Source organism: Manis pentadactyla, chromosome 5 (genome assembly GCF_030020395.1).
Source record: "Manis pentadactyla isolate mManPen7 chromosome 5, mManPen7.hap1, whole genome shotgun sequence".
NCBI lineage: Eukaryota > Metazoa > Chordata > Mammalia > Pholidota > Manidae > Manis > Manis pentadactyla.
Window position 1 is genome coordinate 79,094,247 of NC_080023.1, and position 16,759 is coordinate 79,111,005.

Here is a 16,759-nt window from a genome sequence, read left to right on the forward strand (position 1 = left end):
TAACAATCCATGTTAAAGGACAAATAGATGATGTCCGTTACTTGGTATGCAAAGGAACTGCCTTGAAAGTCAATTGCCGTGTTGAGAATTAAACCATGTAGACCAACATACAAAAATGGCATACCTTCGTAACTCTGCAGAACAACTATAAAAGTTTATGTGTTTTACTTTACATTCTGCTGTCGGAGGTCACCTTTATGGATTATCAAACTTGTTTAGACTACTTCTGTGTGAACTCATAATCTCCCTGTAATGGTCTTTTTTGTTGTTTTTGGTGGAACTTGAAAAAGTGAAATCAGTGGCAGGCTTAAATGCTTCTTATATTTCATGATACACTTAGATATAAGAATAGGTACAAGCATATGAGAAAATTTGGGGATATAGATTGTCTGCTCTGTGCATGCTGCTAATGGGGAATTTCATTTGGAATTACTCTCTGGCATCTTGGAGTCGTCTTGCCCATGCTAATGATGTAGGTTCCCATTACCTTTGGTAATAAGATATCATTTCTATATCTAAAGCATAATAGGCTTTTTTATTGTTTTTCTATGAAAGGACAGACTGTTTTCCCTCATGTTCCTGTACTATTTTGTTTAGTCCTTCCTCATGACACAAATTATGTCTCAGAACAGTTATTTGTGTACATGGCTACTTACCTCCTATTACGAGTTTCTTTAGGGCAGGTTGAATGCTAACTTGCCTTTTTTTTCCCTTTTATATGCCCCACTTCCTGCTATGGTGACTTAAACACAGAAGGCATTCAGCAAATGTTAGAATTAAATAGTAGCCTATATCTTTATAATTGTTTCTGCTTTTCACCATTCTTTCCCTCATTTTTGTATTTTTTCTTTTTTTGTTGCCTATCTCCTTTGTGCTGCTGTTTAAATGTGTTTGCCTTGAGTCAAAAAGTATCACTGCATCAAGAATGTATTTTTTACTGTTGGTTTATAGCTGTTCTTGCTGTTGCTTAACTTCCAGAAATAGTCCAAACAAATCCAGGTATTTGGCACTATTCTAAATTCTAGATAATTGACTATATTGGGAAGTTGAGATTTTGTATAAATAAATTGTTACTCTATCCCATCAGTTTTCACAGTGTGGTCCACCAACCTTTGGGTTCTTAAAGTCAAAACTATTTTCATGATAAAATGTTACTTGCCTTTTTTCACTTTGTTGATATTTGCACTGAAGGGATAGAACTGCTGGTGCCTTAGCACAAATCAAGGCCAAGACTCCAAGCCACTCTAGTAGTCATTGTATTCTTTTTCTTTTTTTGACTAAGGTATTATTGATATACACTCTTACAAACGTTTCACATGAAAAAACAATGTAGTTACTACATTCACCCATGTTATTGTGTCCCCACCATGCCCCATTGCAGTCACTCCCCAACAGTATAGTAAGATGCCACAGAGTCACTATTTGCCTTCTTTGTGCTACGCTGTCTTCCCCATCATCACCCCACACACCATGTGTGCCAATCATAATCCCCCTCAATCCCCTTCTCCCTCCCTCCTCACCCTCCTTCCCCACCCCTCCCCTTTGGTAACCACTGGTCCCTTCTTGGAGTGTGTGAGTCTGTTGCTGTTTTGTTCCTTCAGTTTATTTTTTTATTTTGGTATCATTAATCTACAATTAAATGAGGAACATTATGATTACTAGACTCCCCCCATTACCAAGTCCCCCCCCAACAAACCCCATTACAGTCACTGTCCATCAGTGTAGTAAGATGCTGTAGAATCACTACTTGTCTTCTGTGTTGCACAGCCCTCCCTGTGCCCCCCCCACCACATTATACATGCTAATCGTAATCCCCCTTTCTTTCCCCCCACTTATCCCTCCTTTCCACCCATCCTCCCCAGTCCCTTTCCCTTTGGTAACTGTTAGTCCATTGTTGGGTTCTGTGGTTCTGCTGCTGTTTTGTTCCTTCAGTTCTTTTCTTAACACTCCACATATGAGTGAAATCATTTGGTACTTGTCTTTCTCCTCCTGGCTTATTTCACTGAACATAATACCCTCTAGCTCCATCCATGTTGTTGCAAATGGTAGGATTTGTTTTCTTCTTATGGCTGAATAATATTCATTGGGTATATGTACCACCTCTTCTTTATCCATTCCTCTACTGATGGACACTTAGTTTGCTTCCATTTCTTGGCTATTGTAAATAGTGCTGCAATAAACATAGGGGTGCACATGTCTTTTTCAAACTGGGCTGCTGCATTCTTAGGGTAAATTCCTAGGAGTGGAATTCCTGGGTCAAGTGGTATTTCTATTTTGAGCTTTTTGAGGAACCTCCATGATGCTTTCCACAATGGTTGAACTGGTTTACATTCCCACCAGCAGTGTAGGAGGGTTCCCCTTTCTTCACAACCTTGCCAACATTTGTTGTTGTTTGTCTTTTGGATGGTGGCGATCCTTATTGGTGTGAGGTGATATCTCATTGTGGTTTTAATTTGCATTTTCTCTGATGATTAGCAATATGGAGCATCTTTTCATGTGTCTGTTGGCCATCTGAACTTCTTTGGAGAACTGTCTGTTCAGCTCCTCTGTCCATTTTTTAATTGAATTATTATTTGCTTTTTGTTTGTTGAGGTGTGTGAGCTCTTTATATATTTTGGATGTCAACCCTTTATCGGATCTGTCATTTATGAATATACTCTCCCATACTGTAGGATGCCTTTTTGTTCTATTGATGGTGTCCTATGCTGTACAGAAGCTTTTCAGCTTGATATAGTCCCACTTGTTCATTTTTTATTTTGTTTCCCTTGCCTGGGGAGATATGTTCATGAAGAAGTCGCTCATGTTTGTGTCCAAGAGATTTTTGCCTATGTTTTATTCTAAGAGTTTTATGGTTCCATGACTTACACTCAGGTCTTTGATCCATTTCGAATTTACTTTTGTGTATGAGGTTAGGCAATGATCCAGTTTCTTTCTCTCACATGTAGCTGTCCAGTTTTGCCAACACCAACTGTTGAAGAGGCTGTCATTTCCCCATTGTATGTCCATGGCTCCTTTATCGTGTATTAATTGACCATATATGTTTGGGTTATGTCTGGAGTCCCAATTCTGTTCCACTGGTCTGTGGCTCTGTTTTTGTGCCAGTACCAAATTGTCTTGATTACTGTGGCTTTGTAGTAGAGCTTGAAGTTGGAGAGCGAGATCCACCCTGCTTTATTCTTCCTTCTCAGGATTGCTTTGGCTATTCGGGGTCTTTGGTGTTTCCATATGAATTTTTGAACTATTTGTTCCAGTTCATTGAAGAATGCTGTTGGTAATTTGATAGGGATTGCATCAAATCTGTAGATTGCTTTGGGCAGGATGTCAATTTTGACAATATTAATTCTTCTTAGCCAAGAGCATGGGATGAGTTTCCATTTGTTAGTGTCCTCTTTAATTTCTCTTAAGAGTGTCTTGTAGTTTTCAGGGTATAGGTCTTTCACTTCCTTGTTTAGGTTTATTCCTAGGTATTTTATTCTTTTTTCATGCAATTGTGAATGGAATTGTTTTCCTGATTTCTCTTTCTGTTAGTTCATCGTTAGTGTATAGGAAAGCCACAGATTTCTGTGTATTAATTTTGTATCCTACAGCTTTGCTGAATTCAGATATTAGTTCTAGTAGTTTTGGAATGAAGTCTTTAGGGTTTTTTTATGTACAATATCATATCATCTGCATATAGTGACAGTTTGACTTCTTCTTTACCAATCTGGATTCCTTGTATTTCTTTGTTTTGCCTGATTGCCGTGGCTTGGACCTCCAGTACTATGTTGAATAACAGTGGGAGAGTGGGCATCCCTGTCTTGTTCCCGATCTTAGAGGAAAAGCTTTCAGCTTCTTGCTGTTAAGTATGATGTTGGCTGTGGGTTTGTCATATATGGCCTTTATTATGTTGAGGTGCTTGCCCTGTATACCCATTTTGTTGAGAGTTTGTCAGCCTCTTCCCCGTCTCTGACCAGCAGATAGAGGAGGCGACACAATGAGTTGTTGAAAATATTAGTAGACCAGTCAGGGGACTCAAGGCATAACCAGCTCAAGAGTGGTGCTGAGAGGGCACCTCTCATATTTATTAGTCACACAAATACATCCAAGGACAGTTGGTGATCTCATGCATACAACCCTTGGCTTGTAGTGATCTCAGTGCACAACTCCCTCTGCAACGTTCCCTAGCACAACACAATAGGGGAGATAACTATGTTCTGGGAACTGGCCTGGGTTAAGACGCAACATTCATTTAAGGAACACATCACGTTCCTGAAGGCACACATCACTGATTAATAGAGAAGAGCAGTTGAGTCATGAAGTTTTGAGCCCACATTTCCCCCTTATTTTTTAAGTAAAGAATGAGAATTTCGCTTTTACATTATATTGTTGGAGTTGGCATAGTAGTTGATTAAAAATAGCAGAGGATGCCTCACACAAATGGGGGGGGCAAGATCTTTGCCTTGCCTCAGTTAGCCCCCGTTTCTATCACTCACGGGCCTTCTGCGACTGTGCCGGTCTTAGGTTGTTCCTCCTGTGAGGAATCTTACCCGTCTCTGGCTAACTAGTCATCTTTCAGGGCCACACAAGGAGTTGGATTTAGGAAAGGTTGGCATACCCATCTCTGCTTTGATGCTTGGCAACAGCTACAGGAATCATTTAAGGAGTTGACTTCATTATGTGGACTCTCACAGGGGGTAAAAGGTAGTCAGTTTTTAGATGTTACTTCTTGAAAGATAGCATATGCGTGCATAGGTTTTAACAAGTCAGTAATCAAACGACGGATCCAAGTCATTAGGACAGGTAGACAAATACATAAAAGAGGTAGGCCTACAAGTACAGGCCATAGCTAATGGAGCCAAGAAAACCAATCAGGTAATCCAGGCAGTTACAAAAACTTGTCAATAATATGATGAATATCATCTACTTGGTTTTGAATAGTTTGAGAGAAATCAGACAGATTAAAACAACACATTCCTGGAAATTGTTCACATCCCATATGTTCTTTTAACAACAAATAGTCAATGGTGGCACGATTTTGAAGCACTGCCACTCGAACTTCTCCCAGTTCTTGGTTGAGTTCTGACGATATAGAAGCAGTCAAGTTTGTGGTTTTACTCTAAGCATATGCCAGCTTGGATATTTCTTTCTGCATTCCAGCAACAAGTCCGGGAACTGGTAGAACAAACGCAGCTGCGACTGCAACAGCAGTAGGATCTAAAAGTTTCAGGTTGTCATCACAATCAGGTGGCAAAGCTTGAGAGATTCTTCTGAGTTTATATCTAGGATGATCTATAAGAGCAGGAAGAATGCGTCCCACACCACAAACCCCTTGGTAATGTGAAGAGAAAGCTTGATAGGTTTTGTATATCACACAAAAATACCCATCCACTTAAGAGCTTAGATCCATATGGCAATTTTACATGTGTGATGGAATTACAATAAGAAGGTATAGAGATACAATTAGTACATATACAATTGGAAACTGTGGTAGTGCTAATTGGTAGATCTAACTGAATATCACGAGTAAGAGTTCTGGGAGCTTTAGTAGTATTTATTCCTGATATATTAGTAAATACTGAAAGAGGAAGTCCCATTCCTATCAGATTCTTCTTCAACAATTCACCGATAGGAGAGTCTCTCACTACACAAAAGGAGGACTTGTTTAACCCTAGGTTCGCTAATTGCAGCTACATAATAGGTGATGAGAACTCATTTTTAGGAGAGAGTGATATATTCAGGAAAACAAAACTACTCTTAAATAACATATCAGGGGTTCCTTTTTGTACTTCTCACAGGAATAATTACTAATATCATCCCGAGTCAAGACTATCTTATATATATCATGATGGATATTACTCCTTCTAGACTGATCAGTTGCATTATACCATCCAAATTTTCCTCCATCTTTTTCCCTATAAATTTCTTCACTATCTTTTTTTGATACTACAGGGCCTACAGGAGTAAGTCAGGTAGAAATGCAGTGGAGAACTATTCCCTGGCCAAAGTATGGAGGACTGCTCATACTAGCTGTAATGGTGCAAGCTTGTGCAATTTGTGTGTGTATGAACAGTAAAATCAGAAACTTCACTATCATCCAGGAGTCTTCACTCCAGTGGTGAGATCTGCTGGTGACCATCTTCTGGGCCAATTCTTTCGAAAGATGACGCTGTGGGAAGTTCTTCTTCATAACACATCTTGATCCGTTTTCTGGGTAACCAGACCAAGCGTTGATCTTCTGTAAAGACACAAATAAACCCTTTGCCCCATACCGTAATATGCCCTTTATGCCATAGCGAAGAACCGATTGGAGACCACTACACAGGAACTGCTGTTGTCTTAGAAAAAGTAACTTCACCAGAGAAATGTATCTCCATAGCGGATTGTCCATCATCCTTTAAAAGATCAAAATTAAGAATGTGCAAAGCATGCATTAGCCGTTGATTTGCGGTTAGTTTGATCATGTCAGGTAGCACTCCCCCTTTTTGTTTTAGCAAATAATGCTTCAATGTAAGGTGATGGTGTTCAACTAAAGCTTGTCTTGTAGAATTATAGGGAATACCTGTTTTGCTGAAATCTAGTTCTTTACTAGGTTAGGAGTAATTAAGCAGTGATTTATATAAATGACAAAAGATTTACAAATGACAATGGTTAAAGATCTGATGAGAACTTACTGTAAGACAGTTGACACATGGAAGTTTGGATATTTCTGTAACATAAAACATTCAGTAATAAAGTTTAGTATTATTCCTTTTGACAGTGCTTTCTAGGTAAATATGTATCAGGTAAATAAGCTAAATTAGCTAAATATTTTCTCTGATGAGGAGAAGAAATTCTTCTGACATGTTCTAGGGGCCCCCTGGAAAATGTCAGAGTTAACTAGAGGTAAAAGTACCTTTTTTTTAAATTTGGTCTTGGGAGGCTGTCAAAAGTTTTTAAGGCACTTGCCTAAATAGAATTATAGTTACTAAATAACACTTATTGTTTAACCAGAATGATAATAAGAACGTTCAAAAGCAAATACAGAGGGTTACGTAGTTGTTAACAACACTTAGTTTACAGTTTTTAATATTAAGATCTTATTTTCTTAAGCATTCAATAAACAGCTGTATTTAAGAACAAGTTATCTTCTTTTACTTTCAATACAATGCATTTCTATTCCTTATACCTTCTCTTACTAAAATATACATTTTTTACCATACAGAAATGTTTTCCTTATTATATTAGGTAGTTTTAATTAGAACTTAAAACTATTTGGTACTTTAACCTTCAGTGAATACTAAAAAATAGGCCATTGTAAACTGTTACACCAGCATTCTTCAGATTGATACATTTATGAACATATTTTATCATTTTTGGAAATGCGCCTTACAGCACAATTTCTCATTAAGCGTAAAATATGTCTACATAACTTAGCAAAACTTTAAGAATTTTGTTTACCACAAAAATTCTCAGGCTGTTTGCAGATATATACACTGTTATGCATTAATACAGTATTATTATTAAGATGTTCATCTACACTTGTTTACTTATTTTTAGCAACCATGCTAGATTACTTATAAGATTTTTACCAAACATTAGACAAAGTCAAGCTTTTCTTTAAGCATCTTCTTGAAATGTTTAACAGGTAACATCAACTTAAATGACTTTAAGTAAACTTTGGCAGCTGATAACTATAAGTACATGTCCATTTCAATTAAACTTAAATTAGCATTAATGCTTAATATTTTTTATTAGATTTTCTGGAAGTTTTAGAAGGCCCAATTTTCACAAGCGCTTGTCTTTAAATCAATTTTTATTAATACCATTTGGAGGTAGGAAATAGTTTTAATTTACACACTTAGACATACAAACATACAGACTGAGACATAATGACTACAGTTAGCAACATTTTTCATATAAAAACATGTACACAGACAAATTGATACAAAAATTTGAGTTACTAATATTTAATTGTCTTCTCTCTTTTTAGCTTACTTGATTAAAAGTACTTCAGTTTTCAAGAATACACTCTAAGGGCGAGCAGTTGACATAACTGGGTTAAGGTTTAGATGGCTCCAGACCAAAAGGGCCGATGAAGACTCTGAACTGATACGGACTGTGTGCGTCCAGGGGGCTAGAAATGAAATGCAAGTACAATTCTAGCACCAGTTATTTAAAGCCAGGCTGTATTAAATTTCTTCTGTCTCGGAGACTCTAGTTTAAAACTTCCTAATTTTCAAAGGTAATGATGAACCTAGTAAGTAGAATAGATTTTCACTAAAAGAATTTAGAAAACTAGTTCCATATTGTAGTTGTCCTTGGGACTTTTGACTATTCTCTTGTGGCAAAATATACTTAGCTGCGTAACATTATATTGCATACTTCTCTCAGGGGCCAAGCTTCTCTAATCAGAGTGTTTGTATTGAGGCCAGGTTTGTGTGCAGAAGATAAGACACTTCTTTCTTAGAGTTTAGGCATTGGATTACTCTCAGTTAGTTTTCCTAGTTTTTTCTGCTCGAGCTTTAGTCATTCCTTGAGAGGCCCCTGTCTGTCTGATAAGTGCAGGGACTGTATGACTTTTCGCTGCTAGAGTCTTGATCTGAGTCACAGGCTTGTTTCGCTTTCCTCGGGCTGCAGACAAGGAAATGCTTAGCTCTAGGACTATTAAGATCTGAGGGTCTTTTCAAAGTATTGAAGAGATGTTGCAGTTTATAAGTAGGAATATTTAGTAACAGTTGGATCCAATTGATATTTCCTAATAATTTTTGAGTATCATTTAAAATTTCAAGGTGATCTCTCCTTATCTGAATTTTCTGAGGGATTATTGAATTTTCTTGAATTCTATTCTCCAAGCAATTCATTGGGTATTGTATTTGTACTTTATCAGGAGCTGTTTATAAGTCCCATTGTTTTAATTCAGCTTCGGTCTCATTGAGAATAGTAGTAGAGATAGATGTTTATGTAGAGCGATGAGAATATCATCCGTATTACGAATGATATAAGCTGAGGGCCATTTCCCACCTATAGGCTGAAGAGTTCTATGCACATAATTTTGGCAAATTGTGGGGTTCTTTAGCATTCCTTGAGGAAGAACTTTCCATTGGAATCTTTCTGAAGGTGCCTGTAAATTTAAAGAAGGAACAGTGAAAGCAAACTTCTCTGTCTGATACAGCTAAGGGAATGGTAAAGAAACAATCTTTAAGATCTATTATGGCCATGTTCCAATCTTTAGGAATCATAGTAGGAGAAGGAAGTCCTTGTTGTAAAGGTCCCATAGGTTTAATAACTGCGTTGATTTGTCTCAAATCATGTAAAAGTCTCTAGTTTCCAGATTTCTTTTTTATCACCAACACAGGGGAGTTCTATGGACTCGTAGAGAATTCTATTTTATCTTGCTGAAGTTGTTCTTGAACTAGAATGTGTAAGGCTGCCAATTTTTCTTTACTAAGAGGCCATTGATCCACCCAAACAGGAACAGGGATAATGTTTCCTTGTCTGTGAGCCTTTTTAAAATCTCTCGTAACATTAGCCCAGTCAGTTTGTTTGAGGGTTCCCTGTGGTGGCAACCAATAACAGTATTTTTTAACATATTCATAAAGCTTAGCAAAATCTCTTTTACAAGTTTTCACTCCTGATGTTTTTAGGAGGGCATGGAGTAATTTTAAATAATCCTCCGGTTTTGTAGCTTTGGTTTCGTTGTGGCCCATTATAGTGTCCCTGACTTACGATCCTGTTCCCTACATAGGCTTTCTTGGGAATCTCTTACCGGATCGACGATCTTCAGAGCTTCTACCCTGCTCTGAATGAAAGAGGTCGCCTGGAGTGGAAGTTCTCTGTCCTGAGTTTCGAACCGTCTTTCAGGTCCCTGCTTGAGGCGCCACCTGTCGTCCTCCTCCCTGTCTCTGACCCGCAGATAGAGGAGGCGAGGCGATGAGTTGTCGAAGATCTTAGTAGGTCAGCCAGGGGACTCAAGGCATAACCAGCTTAAGAGTGGTGCTGAGAGGGCACCTCTCGTATTTATTAGTCACACATATACATCCAAGGACAGTTGGTGATCTCATGCATACAACCATTGGCTTGTAGTGATCTCAGTGCACAACTCCCTCCACAACATTCCCTAGCACAACACAATAGGGGAGATAACTATGTTGCGGGAACTGGCCTGGGTTAAGACACAACATTCATTTAAGGAACACATCACATTCCTCAAGGCACACATCACTGCTTAATAGAGAAGAATAGTTGAGTCATGGAGTTTTGAGCCCACGAGAGTTTTTATCATGAATGGATGTTGAATTTTGTTGACTGCTTTTTCAGTATCTGTGGAAATGATCATGTGGTTTCTGTCCTTCTTTTTGTTGATGTGGTGGATGATGTTGATGGATTTTCTAATGTTATACCATCCTTGCATCCCTGAGATGAATCCCACTTGATCATGGTGTATGATCCTCTTGATGTATTTTTGAATTCGGTTTTCTAATATTTTGTTGGGTATTTTTGCATCTATGTTCCTGAGGGATGTTGGTTTGTAGTTTTCTTCTTTGGTGGGGTTTTTTTGCCTGGTTTTGATATTAGAGAGATGCTGGCTTCATAGAATGAATTTGGAAGTATTCCCTCCTCTTGTATTTTTTGTAAAACTTTAAAGAGAATTGGTATTATGTCTTCTCTATATGTCTGATAAAATTCAGCAGTGAATCTATCTGGCCCAGGAGTTTTGTTCTTGGGTAGTTTTTTGATTACCAATTCAATTTCTTTGCTGGTAATTGGTCTGTTTAGATTTTCTGTTTCTTCCTTGGTCAGTCTTAGAAGGTTGTATTTTTCTAGGAAGTTGTCTATTTCTTCTAGGTTTTCCAGTGTTCCTTCAGTTTTGCTTCATTGTTATACTCCACAAATGAGGGAAATCACTTGGTACTTGTCTTTCTCCGCCTGGCTTATTTCACTGAGCCTAAAATCCTGCAGCTCCATCCATGTTGCAAATGGTAGGATTTTTTTCTTTCTTATGGCTGAATAGTATTCCATTGTGTATATGTACCACCTCTTCTTTATCCATTCATCTTCTGATGGATACTTAGGTTGCTTCCATATCTTGGCTATTGTAAAAAGTGCTGCCAAAAACATAGGGTGCATATGCCTTTTTGAATCTGAGAAATTATATTCTTTGGGTAAATTCGTAGGAGTAGAATTCCTGGATCAAATGATATTTCTATTTTTAGTTTTTTGAGGAACCTCCATATTGCTTTCCACAGTGGTTGAACTAGCTTACATTCCCACCAGCAGTTCTCCTTTCTCCACATTCTCGCCAGCATTTGTTGTTCTTAGTCTGTTTGATGGTGGCCATCCTAACTGGTGTGAGGTGATATCTCATTGTGGTTTTAATTTGCATTTCCCTGATGATTAGTGATGTGGAATGTCTTTTCATGTGCCTGTTGGCCATCTGAATTTCTTCTTTGGTGAATTGCCTGTTCATATCCTTCATCCAAATTTTAATTGGCTTATTTGCTTTTTGGTTGTTGAGGCTTGTTCTTTATGTATTTTGTATGTTAACCCCTTGTCACATATGCCATTTATAAATATATTCTGCCATACTGTAGGATTCCTTTTTGTTTTGCTGATGGTGTCCTTTGCTGTACAGAAGTTTTTTAGCTTGATGTGGTACAATGCATTCATTTTAGCTTTTGTTCCCTTTCTCAAGGAGATGTGTTCAGAAAAAAGTTGCTCATGTTTATATTCAGGAGATTTTTGCCTATTTTGTCTTCTAAGAGTTTTATGGTTTCATGAGTTACATTCAAGTCTTTAATCCATTTTGAGTTTACTTTTGTGTATGGGGTTAAACCATAATCCAGTTTCATTCTCTTGCATGTAGCTGTCCAGTTTTGCCAACACCAGCTGTTGAAGAGGCTGTCATTTCCCCATTGCATGTCCGTGGCTCCTTTATCGTATATTAATTGACCATATATGGTTGGGTTTATATCAGGGCTCTCTAGTCTGTTCCATTGGTCTATGGGTCTGTTCTTGTGCCAGTACCAAATTGTCTTGATTACTGTGGCTTTGTAGTATATTCTTGCCTCCTTTATTGTATATTAATTGACCATATAAGTGTGAGTTTATTTCTGAGCTCTCTGTTCTATTAATCTGTGTGCCTCCCTTCCCCCACCAGTACCATACTGTTTTGATTACTATATCTTTTCAATATAATTTGAAATCTGGGCATGTGATACCTCTGATACCTCATTTTGTTGTTCTTTCTCAAGATTGCTATGGCTATTTGGGGTCTTTTGTGGTTTCATACAAATTTTAGGATTATTTGTTCTAGTTCTGTGAAAAATGCTAACAGTATTTTGGTAAGGATTGTGTTGAATTGGTAGATTGCTTTGGGTGTATAGACATTTTGACAATATTGTTACAATCAGTGAGTATGGCATATCTTTCCATTTGTGTCATCATCCATTTCTTTCATCAGTGTTTAATAATTTTCATGGTATAGATCCTTTACCTCCTTGGTTAAATTTATTCCCAGGTATTTAATTCTTTTTGATGTAATTGTAAATGAGCTTGTTTCTTAGTTTCTCTTTCTGATAGTTCATTATTAGTATAAGGAAATGCAGCAGATTTCTGCATATTAATTTTGTACTCTGCAATGTTACTGAATTCATTCTGGAAGTTTTTTGGTGGAGTCTTTAGGGTTTTGTCTATATAGTATCATGTCATCTGTAAATTTTGACAGTTTTACTTCTTCCTTACATATTTGGATGCCTTTTATTTGTTTTTCTTGTCTGATTGCTATGGCTAGGACTTCTAGTATTTTCTTGACTAATAGTAGCAAGAGTGAGCATCTTTGTCTTGTTCCTTTTTTAGCACTCTTGTAGTCCTAACGTGGCCTTTTACTCCATCCAATCTATCCACATTTTTTGGTTTCTCTCTTCTTGTAAGGACATCAATCCATACTGGATTAGGATCCTACCCATCGTCCTCATATTAGTCACTTCTTTGAAGATCCTCTGTCCAAATATGCTACATTTTGAGGTATTGGGGTTTGGAACTTCAGCATGTGGATTTTGGAGGGGACATAATTGAGCCCATAACACCAATATTTGCATGAGGTACAATGTTTATTGGATACTGGCTGTGTGCCAATTAGTGAACTAAATGCTCAGTAACTATCATCTGAGCTTATATGCACATTAGCCCTGTTATTAGCCTCTCTACTTCACAGGTGAGGACACTGAGGCTTAGAGTGCATAAGTAATTTGGCTAAGAGACAGGATTGAAATTCAAGTCTTTGGGATTCTTAGGCAATAACTGGGTAGTAGAAAATAAAAGAACAGTGAGAAAAGGATGAAAATATAAAACACAAACCATTGTTTTGCATTTTCCACAATGGTCTTGTTAGTAAATGACCTGAGAAATGGGAAAACACCAGCCCTGGTTGACTATTAATTTTTTCTTTAAAAAGTAGTAAGGATTTTTGGTTTTAGAATAGAAAAACAGAATGAAGTTAAAGAGTTTTAGCACATGTTTATAATTACCAAACAAATCTGATTTTATTTTCAAGTTGCTCAAAATGCCTTTCTCTTTTTTTTTGCAGAAGATTCTAGTGTTCCAGAAACTCCAGAAAATGAAAGAAAAGCAAGTATATCATATTTCAGGAATCAAAGAGGAATACAGTATATTGATTTATCTTCTGATAGTGAAGATATCGTTTCCCCAAATTGCTCAAGTACAATTCAAGAGAAAAAGTTCAACAAAGACACAGTGATTATAGTGTAAGCAGCTTAATTGATTCATTATATTTACATGTATAGAGGGTTTTTTGAGAAAAAGTTACTTAATTTGAAATGTTTTGGTGACACCCCCTGCCCTTTCTTTTTGCCTCCTCCTTGCTGCATTTTGGTTATTTGTCCCTAACTTAGAAATGAAAAGAGGTACTGTGTGTATGTGTGTGTGTGTGCGTGTGTTTCTGGATAACAGTGATTTTCAATAAAACATTTAGTGAAAGCAGTTATTTAATTTATTTAGCCCTCCATAGATACGGAAATTATTTTAACAGGTACCTTTGATCATCTATAACTGCTTTATATTTTGTTTAGTCCCAGAGTCAAATCATTTTAACCTTTTTTGCATATATTCTTTGGGGTAGTACAGAGCTTGTATTACAGTCAAGTAAAAAGACAAGCAAGCAAAGAAGTGAGCAGGTAGTAAGTATGGATGAAAGGGAAGGGACATACAGGGTTCAGGGCCAGGAGTAGGGGCTGGTTTCTGAAGAACATTGTTGGAAAAGGCTTCACTGAAAAGATGAGTGAAGACCTGAATGGGTTAGAAATTGAGCAATATGGATATGGAGAGGGGGGAGTTTTCTACACATTGGGAATAGCCTGTTCAGTGACCCTGAAATCATACAATGCGTGGTGTTTTTGAGGAACATGGGGAGCAAATGATGCAGAGTGAAGGACCCTTGGGGTCATAAGAAGTTGGATAGAGAAGGGACTTAGTCATGTCAAACCCATAGGCTATTTGGCTTTTATTCTGAATGAGATGGGAAGCTAATGGAGTATGTTTAGCAGCATAGTAAAATTATCTGACTTAAAGATCCTTGAGGCTATAGGGGAGCCTTAGTAGAAGCATGAATACTGTTGTAATAACCCAGGCAAGAAATGATGGAGGTTTAGACCAGGCTAGTACCTGTAGAAATGATTTTTAAAAGTGGCTAGATTCTGCATACACTTTGAAGGTAGAGCAGAGAGAATTTATTGATGGATATCATGTAGGGTGGGAAAGAAAGAATCAAGGATGACCCTAAAATTTTTGGCCTGAGCAACTGAAAGTATGGAGTTAACCATTAACTAAGATAAAGAAAACTTAGGGTATGGTGGAAGAGCTTTTGAAGGAAGGATTGGTATTTCAGTCTTAAACATGCTGTGATTGAGAAGACTCAGACATTTAGGTATTAAGAAGGTAGTGGGATTTGTGACATTTGGCTTCTGGGGGAAAATTCTAGACTTATGTGTTTAAGTTTAGAAGTTGTCCAGAGATTCGATATTTAAAGCAGTATGATTAGTTGAAATTACTAAGGGGCACTAGTAAAACTGGAAAAGAGAAGAAGTTAAAGGACTCAGGCCAGAGAACTCTGGATTATTAGGAGCAGAGAAATGAGAAGAAACCTTTAGAGGTTCTAACAAGGAGCAGTCATTGAGGTAAGAGAAGTCAAAGGTTGGGTGATCAGAAGCTAAGTGAAGATTGTGCTGTGAAGCAAGAGATCGACACTGTCCACTGTTGATGAGTATTTCCTCTTAAAATGAACTTCTCTTTGTATATAAGCCATAATGAACATGCCTTTATTCTGAAATTCACTCTGAAGTAAAGAGTAGTGAGGATTCTACATGGTTAATCCTAAGGAAAATTTATTTTATTAGCCCTGTGATTTTGCTTTTTATTTTGGAAAAATTTTTTAAAGATTCACCCATTGCTAACACTTCCCCACATTTGCTGTCACCTTCATAAATAATAATTAGGATTATTAACTGTTAATTTTAATTAATTAAATTTAATTTTAAAATTAATTTACCAGTTAATCCCAATAATACCCTTTATAATAGTGCTACTCAGAAGTACAATATATAAATAAATGTACCAATTCCTTTACCAAGAAAGGTTTGTAATAAAAATATGTATGTATCAGTTGAACTAAACAACATGCTTGTTAATGTAAATGTTTTACTTTCTAGTGTAAATTCCTTACCTTGTCATGGACAGATAACAAACAGTTTGAGTTCAAGGACTAGCAGTCAGTTCTTGAACCATATTTTTAGTAGTACTTTATAGTGATTTTTTTCTCCCAGTTTCATATATTGGATTTACTTTGTCATGTCTTTTTAATCTCATTTGTTCCTTGTTTTATTCACTTAGTAATATACGCACACATACACATATATGTAGATATATATTCTGGAAACCTTGTCAAATCATAGAAATCTTTTTTCTTTTTCATAACTAATAGACAAGAAAGAGCTGAAGATAGAATCCTAGGTAACCCCAAATTAAAAAGTGTGGGGGTGATTTTCAGAGATTTGTTAACAATTTATGAGACCACAGAGCAAGTAATGAAATGTTTTTATCATATTGGACATTTTAGAAGATAGTATTGCTTAGTGAGAATAGTTTCACCAAAGTGGTAAGACAGAAGATATAAAATAGTGAGTTGAGAACTGTATAGGAAATGAGGAAGTAGAAAATCAGTCAAACAATTTGTGAAGGAGAGGAGAATTTGCTTATTTCACTGCTGTGTCCACAGTGCCTAGAACCCCTAGCACATTGAATTCATTGAACAAATAAATAAAGTCTCGAGCACATTGTAGGCTTGGGAGGAAGAGCTTAGGGAGAGAGAATTATTTGGGAAGGGAAGATAGGTAGGTAAAGCAGGGTCTTGTAGAAAGGGCTTCCATTAGAGGACTTCACCTTCAACAGAAGGGAACAGCTTCATCTCAGATGGGATAGAAGAACACAGAGTGGAACACTCTTGTTCTTGTAGATTTTTTCTTTTATTTTTAAAGCTTCAGGCATACAATAAAATAACATAAAACTAACACCCATGTCCCACCTAGATTTAACAATTACTAACATTTTTCCCTCTGATTATTATTTCTATGAGCATTCATCTATTATTATTGACTGGCATATTTTAAAGTAAATTACAGACATCCCATCATTTCTTAATACTTGGTTATACATCCCCTTCTCTAAACCAATACTGTTATCAAATGAACAGTTCTCTAATATCATCTTAATTCCTCATTTATATTCAGAT

The 16,759-nt window shown here is 36.9% G+C and overlaps 1 protein-coding gene across 3 annotated transcripts in view; it reads left to right on the forward strand.

Annotated features, from left to right (window-relative positions):
• SMARCAD1 (SWI/SNF-related, matrix-associated actin-dependent regulator of chromatin, subfamily a, containing DEAD/H box 1) overlaps positions 1-16,759 on the forward strand; it is an 88,355-nt gene that overhangs the window by 8,323 nt on the left and 63,273 nt on the right. For all 3 annotated transcript variants that reach the window (XM_036914102.2, XM_036914101.2, XM_036914103.2), the window contains exon 3: positions 13,544-13,721. In XM_036914102.2, coding sequence (XP_036769997.1) covers positions 13,544-13,721 — 178 coding nt within the window. The remainder of the gene's footprint in view (positions 1-13,543; positions 13,722-16,759) is intronic.